We start from the raw sequence: 7,840 nt of genomic DNA on the forward strand, positions 1-7,840 counted from the left end.
CATGAAGTCTGTGCCCTAGTCCAGATGGATTAATTTATGTGGGTTTTGGGGTCATGGAATTAGAGGAAATAGTTTTGATGGATATGAATGAGATGCAGCTATAAGATGTACAGATCATCTATATGGAATTGAGAAATGATAATAGTATCCAGAAATGAGAATTTAAAAAGTTCACCTTCTTTGTAAATGTACAAGACAGCACATTTACCAAAGTAGACTACATACTGGGAGTAAAATAAATTTTACTAAATTTGGAAAGATTGTAATTATTCAGAGTTTTAGTGAGTTTAATTTTCTAAAGATAGCTTTAACAATAATTCCTGCCTTACATGCTATTTTCTAGAATGATGTTGCTATGGTTTTGTCAATAAATTAAGTTTGTTCCTATTGATTGAAAATTAATAGATATTAGTGACTGCTTCTACCAAAGAGTAAGGGAGAAAGTTATATGGATTATAAGGTTGGATCAGGTAAGACTCTCCAATTTTAATTTAATGATTTTTGGAATCTCCACTTTCCAAAGTATTCATCTGGGAGACTTCCTATCATAACCCAGTTGCCATTGTCTGAATAGCACCAGCATTATAAGTGCCCATATATTTACTCCAGTTGAACCAGGATTTGAGTCATCCAAATGCAAGCATAAGATATGTTAGTGAAGAAACTGTCTTGGAAATTTATATTCTGTCCCCAATTGTACCAATCCTCTGCCCTTTGCATCACTCAAAGTGAAGTCCCAGACATCCTGCAGCAGAGAAATATGATTCTCACTATGCCGTTTGAATTATTGAGCCATAAAATCCATGAACATAATAGTATATTTATTTTATACTACTGAGTTTTAGGTGATTCATAATACAGAGACAGTAAGTAGAATACAGATGATATCTTCTGATGACAACAAGATTAAAACACAAATCAGTAACAAGAAATTTACTGGACTTTCTTTAGATGTTTGACAATTGAGCAATTTCCTAACTAAAGGGGATTCCTAATAGTCCACGAGTTGAAGAACAAAAAATGACAATAGAAGTTAGGAAATATTTTAGGCTGATTTATAATAAAATCCTGATATCCCATAATTTATAAGATTAGCGGTAATTTTGGATCTTACATATATACCTCAACTCAACTCAACTCACTGCCTTCTAGCTGATTCTGCCTCATAGAGATTCTGTAGAATAGGATGGGACTTCCCATGGAGGCTTCTAAGTTTGTAACTCCTTGTGGGAGTAGAAAGCCATGTCTTTCTCCTGTGGTGCAGGCTGCTAGTTTCGATCTGCTGTCCTTGTGATTAGCAGCAGCCCATTTCAAAACCACTGTGCTACCAGGGATAAAGATATATATTAGGGGTTAAAAAAAAAGATTTAAAACTACACGATCTAAGATTATAACTCAACAAACTAGACAACAATTAAACTATGCAGAAATAAATGAATGGAAATTCAAAGGAAACATCAGAAATTAATGAAGTAGGAAACACACATGAACAACAGAAAACCAAGAACAAAAGTAGTGCATTTTTGTGATCAGTAAAGTCAATAAATTCTTTTTTTATAATATCTTTAAAGGAGAACATTCATTAAGCCTTAAAAGAGACAAAGACAATACAAAGACAGACACATCATTCAGAAGAAGGAGGTCCAAGGTCAAAATAGTGTCTGAAGAGTTAAGTTTGGAAGCTAGTTAAATAAGTATAAGGGAGTTGAGAGGCGCCAGAAACCGAATCAGCCAAATTTTAGTGAACAGGCTTTATTAGGGGGAAAAACTCCCGACTGGGTGAAGTCTCGCAGTCCGCAGCCTCCGGACCAGGGAGTCGCGCCCCAGACAATGGGAGCGACCTTTTAAGGACGGGATGGCCCTGGGCACATATCTAGTAAGGCGGTCAGGGATTGGCTGGCACAGGCACGTCCAAGGAAGATTGCTGGTGATTGGTGAATGCAGGCATGTCCACGCCCCTAACCAGGTGAGGAAGGCTGCTGGTGATTGGTGGACGTAAGTACGTCCACGCCCCTGGCCAGATGAGGAAGGTTGCTGGTGATTGGTGGACGCAGGTACATGGGCGTCTCTGGTCAGGTAAGGGAGCACTTCTTAGTTCCTGAGAGAGCGCACACGTGACTGAGTGCAAGGTCTGGAGAGAATGGCTTTAGCCAACTCTGACCAGCTCCGCATGGGGTGGGGGTTTATCGATTTGGCCAGACATCCAGGAAGGTATAGATAGAATGAAGGAAACTGCCATCAACACATCCACTCACAGATGGCAGTGGGATTACAGGAATAGGAGGCTTGACTGGGACACGTGTTATGACATATAGAAGGACTGGCAAGCTTGGTCCATGACCTTCCTACCAACATATTCATAGGGATTGACTTATGACTATGTGACCCCTCTATTGTCCCCAGTATTGTGTGGCCCCTGCTTACCCCCCCCCCCCCCCCCCCCCCCCCCCCCCCCCCCCAACAAGCACACACCTAGGCAGGACCCCAGGAGAGACTGCGCCTCCCTGAGAGGGCTAGAGAGGGTGGAGATAGTATACTCCCCAAAGCACTCTGTCTGAGGGCAAGATTATCTAATCAATTCTTCCTGATCATTGGTTACAGACATTAAACACACAACTTTATTCAGATTTATAGTAATGATTTTATTTTAATATTTTATAATTAGTGGAAAATAACAATTAATTGTTTAATCTACAATAACTCACTGCCGTAGAGCCACTGGGGACTATCCACAACAGAAATGTCAACAATCAAGAAATAAATGTAACAAAAGTAGTCAAGGCTTATACTCTAAACACTAAAAAAAGTCTAAAGTAATTAAAGAAGAATAAATAAATTTAAAGCTATAGAAGACTCATATGTGGTTTTGTTAGTTGCTCGAGTTGGCTCTGACTCACGGTGATACTATGTATGGCATAATGATATGTGGCCCTGTCCCAATTTATCCTCATGATCGCTGGAATATGTTCATGGTTATCTTCTCACCTAAGGGACTCATCTTCTCCCACTTTATCAGACACTGCATCTGTTGTGATCTCTAGGATTTTTACTGGTTTTTTTAAGAAGCAGATTGCAGTGCTGCTCGTGTAATCATGGGTCAATCACACTAAATATTAATCATGGGTCAATCACACTAAATATTCAAACAATATGGACAGAAATGTACCTATGTATATTATTCCTTTTACATAAAGTTCAGGGAAAAGCAAAACCATAACCTTGGGAAAAGGTTGGTAATATATTTCTTGATCTGTGGTATGCTTGCTTTATGAATATCCATCTAACTTTGCACCTATCAATTTCTTGTAAATTACATTGTAACCAGTTCACTTGGAAAAGAACAGATAAATCGTCGAATTCATTGTTCCGTCGATCTTTCCTTCATAGGTCATTCTGCCTTGTTTTGCCTGTTCAGATAAAGAGTCAAATAGAGTGGTAGCTTCCGACGGCTAGAGATGTAATGATCAAGATTGCTCTTGTTCAACAGCTGACACCACCCACACTCACATCAACCTGCGCTTTCCCAGTCTCTTGCTTCCTAACAGGATGTAGTACTTTCCTGGTGGGCTGGGTCCCCCCCCCCCACTCCCCCCGCGCCTAACTGCTCTCCTGCTCATCCAACTGCCATCTGCTGTCTGGAACCATGTTGAGCCTCTTTGCGTTTTTTGTGTTTAGTGGGCTCCAGACAGTGTCTGGTAAATAGAAAGGGCCCTCCCCTGTTCTTTTGGGGGAAACATCAGCTCTTAAACTGCAAGTTTGTGCCCACCCCCACCATGCCCCTTTCCCCATAATAATCCACACTGCAATGGGGGAGGGGGCTCCCCAACTTGACTGGGAAAAGATAGATGATCCCTTGACTCCAGGGACATTTCCTCAGGATAGGAATTTCTTAACCTGCCCTCCCTAGGGAAATATTCCTACACCTGTATTCTTCTTTCCATTTAAAACCCAGAACTGTAGAAAGAAGTGCGGATCGAGGGTATTTGAAAAGACGGTAACATGTAGAATGCATACTTTGAATTTGGATGTGGAAGTAGAGTAGGAAGTGATGCGGTAGTGAGTATGCTAATAATCTAGCTTGTATTTTACAGAACCTGTACAAGCGGATTTCCAGATTACAATTCCAGAAAAAATAGGGTCGACAATAGATGAAGATTTTCAATCGCAAGTAATTAAGAACTATTTTGTTTTGGTATTTGAAATCATTTTACTATTTGATTTCTAATAGTAAGAGTTAGCTTTATGTTGACTACAGCTTATAGCCATTTAATGAATTTCGATTTGGGGTGAGATTTTCTGAGGTAGAAATTCCTTTTCAATATGAATCAGAATTAAAAATGTTTATTAAGACTAATCTCATATAGTGCACATTCTGCCATTTATCAAAATCCCATTTGTTAACTACTGAAAATCACGGCTCTTTTGGGTGCTATCTCTAGTCACTGTTTAGGAAATCTGCTTACTGATTTCAGCTAGGGAATTATCTGTCTTTTGTCCACCCAAATCAAGCTATGTGGAGGCCCATGATTTGGAGGAGCTCTAGTGACATAGGGTTATGTACTGATTTGCTGAATGGTTTGCCTTTCAAATCCCCCAGCCCACTATGTGAGAGAACTGTGAGGTGTTCTACTTCAATCGAGTTAGAATCTCAGAAACTCTTAAGGGCGGTGCTATCCTTTCCTTCAGAGTCACTATGAGGGAGGCAGGGTAAAGTCACGAGGGATGGCTTTAACCTGAAGATGTTTATTTCCTCTCCGTTTAGAAGATAGAAATTAAAATTCAAGCCACAAGCTCTAGGAGGAAGACTTTGTTTCTCTGTCAGCACTGGAGGAAGGTTTTTTTCTCTTCAATTTCTGCTTTGTGGTTAACATATCTTGGACAAGGCAGAAGGACCAGGCTTTCTAGTCCTGTAAAGAGTTCATCCTACCCTGTCCTTCCTATAGGGCTGCTTTGAGTTAGAACTGACAAGACAGCAGTGAGTTTGAAGTATGTATCCCAATCTAGGAATATTCTGTCAATAAATATAAAATTATTTCATTTCTCTTAGTATTATATTATGTCATCATTTTCTCTATAGTGTCTATACTAATGTGAACAGTGTGATTGTTAAGATGTCTTAGTTGATCAGTTTTAAGTATTTAATATCACAATGATGTTTAAAAATCGGCTTCATCTATAGCAATTTGGCTAAATGAAATCAATCAATGTGTATCATATACCAACAAAATAAAATCAAACCCACTACCATCGAGTAGATGCTGACTCATAGAAACTCTGTAGGACAGGGAAGAACTGAACTTGTGAGGTTCTGAGACTGTAACTTTAGGAGGGAGAAAAAAAGCCTCTCTTTCTCCCACAGAGAAGATGGTGTGTTGACTCGCTGACCTTTTGGGTTTGCAGCCCAACACACAACCGCAACACCACCAGTAAGGTCTCTGTATAATAGAGGAGAGACACGTGGTTTTTTTTTTTTTGAGACTTGTTTTATAGTACCCATGTAAATGATCTATTAAGTGCTAGTTACTCATTTTAAAAAATATTTTAAAACAATCCTTTCTATTTAATTACTTATTTCATGCTGCCTTGTGCATCCTAAAATGTTTTAATATGTCCTTAATCTTATATTAAACTAACATAACTACTATGTTAATATTTTTTTGATTTTCAGACTATATTGATTTGTGGGATAAGTTAAATAAATGAACAAAGAATTACATAAATGATATGATTAATTTTGTTAATTTTACTATGAACTACAATCCTTTAACCTCAAATTGAATTAAAGATGATGTCTGTGTTGAATTCCAGTTTTTAAACTTTATATTTATATTACATGATCTAAAATTACATTTTATTATCATTAATCCACACCAATAATTGTGCAGTTGTGCTTTTTAATAGTGTCAGTTTACTATATCTTTTTTACATGCTCTCATCCCAGGTGTTTTATAAAATATTAATTGAAGGGAAAACATACACTGTGAACCTCACACAAAAGTATGTAACAGTTTCTTTGCTTTATTTATGCATAGGTTTTGTAATCTAGAAACAATCATTTTTCACTTGAAAATGCTGTAATCATTTTATATATATATATATATGTATATATATTTATATGATGAATAAATACTACAAAAAATAATGTGGTATGTTTGGTATTAGAGGAGTTACACTTTAGAATGCATTATTTAAGTATCATTTTAGTTTGGTTGGGGAATGAACTGTGGTAAAGGTTATTCTAGAAAGAGGAAGCAGCAAGAGTGAATGTACTGAAGTAGGAACATCCTGTTATGGAAGTGGCTTATAGCATCATATAAGGAGAGTGGAGTGAGCAAGAATTTTTGTAGCCATAATTTTGAAGGTACATTTTAAGTGAAATTGTGTGTTCTGATAAATATAATAGAATGAATTAATTTTACCTAAAAGCTTTAGAAAACAAGGCTTCCTCACACAAATTGTCTTTTATCTTCATTTTATAGAAATATTTTACCCTATAATTTTAGGGTTTATGGTTATAATTCTTCAGAAATTATGAAACCTCTTATCCAAAAGTTTCAGGTGAGCTTCTCATTTTCTGTCTGTATTTTTGCCTTCTAATGACCATATACGTGATCTTTTATTTAGGTGCCTCATACTATTAGTGTTGAAAGACTTAGAGTTTTATATTAAAACAATAAATTTAACCATTCTTAAGAGAATTAAAAAAAAAATCTAACCAGCTATTGTTAAAGATAAATCCTGAGCTAGTCCTACTAGTCCTAATATACATTCTGTTAACACGATGAAATTACATTGCAATTAAAGCAAGTGTCATTTTACATGTTTAAAGACATTAGTTTCCAGATGAATAGATGTATTTGAGGTAATAAGACATGAACATGCAAAACTCATAATTAGAATGGACAATTATTTGAATCAGTAAACCACCAAGCTTTTAAAGAGGAAAGAATATTTAAGTACAAGAATGAAGAAAATACTCTAAAACTGATTATCATGACGGTGGCAAATTTATTCTTGATGTGATAGAACTATGGAATTGTATGACATATGAATTATATGCCAATAAAGTGTTAAAAATAAACCTTAACCTAAAATAAAAAAGAACAAAATTAGACCTAGTAAACTGAGTCCTGAAATGCACCCAGAATATATTACATAAAATCAAGATAGATGAATCTAGATAAGATAGGCTAGATAAACAATCTGGAGGAGAAAACAACAGGACCTATGGTTCCAGGAGGACAGGGGAGGGGGGTGGGGAGGGAGCGCAGGGGGAGGAAGTGGTGTTAACCAACCCAGGGACAACGGAACAACAAGTGATTCAAAATCAGTGGCAAGGAGGGTGTAAGAGGCCTGGTAGTGATTGATCAAGGGCAATGTAACTGAGAGGAAGTACTGAAACCCAAATGAAGGGTGAGCATGATAGTGGGACAAGAGGAAAGTAAAAGGAAATAGAGGGAAGAACTAGGAGGTAAAGGGCATACATAGAGGCCTAAATACAGGCATGTACATATATAAATATATTTATATATGATGATGGGGAAATAGATCTGTGTGCATATATTTATAGGTTTAGTCTTAAGGTGGCAGATGGATATTGGGCCTCCACTCAAGTACTCCCTCAATAAAAGAACACTTTGTTTGACTAAACGGACATTCCATGATACCCACCTCCCCAACACGATCACTGAAGACAAATGTGTGCATAAGGGTGTGGTGAAGAAAGCTGATGGTGCCTGGGTATCAAAAGATATAGTGCCTGGGGTCTTAAAGGCTTGAAGGTAAACACGCGGCCATCTAGCCCAGAAGAGACAAAGCCCACATGGGAGAAGCACACCTG

General features: G+C 37.4%; 1 protein-coding gene across 1 annotated transcript in view; it reads left to right on the forward strand.

Moving 5' to 3' along the window:
* Positions 1-1,855: 1,855 nt before the first annotated feature.
* LOC101651370 (disintegrin and metalloproteinase domain-containing protein 2-like) overlaps positions 1,856-7,840 on the forward strand; it is a 40,349-nt gene continuing 34,364 nt past the window's right edge. Inside the window, exons 1-3 of the mRNA XM_030884663.1 lie at positions 1,856-1,966; positions 5,942-5,997; positions 6,480-6,558. Of these exons, the coding sequence (XP_030740523.1) occupies positions 1,856-1,966; positions 5,942-5,997; positions 6,480-6,558 (246 nt within the window). The remainder of the gene's footprint in view (positions 1,967-5,941; positions 5,998-6,479; positions 6,559-7,840) is intronic.

This window comes from Echinops telfairi, unplaced genomic scaffold (genome assembly GCF_000313985.2).
Source record: "Echinops telfairi isolate 266 unplaced genomic scaffold, ASM31398v2 ScPeMD7_9;HRSCAF=40, whole genome shotgun sequence".
Lineage (NCBI taxonomy): Eukaryota > Metazoa > Chordata > Mammalia > Afrosoricida > Tenrecidae > Echinops > Echinops telfairi.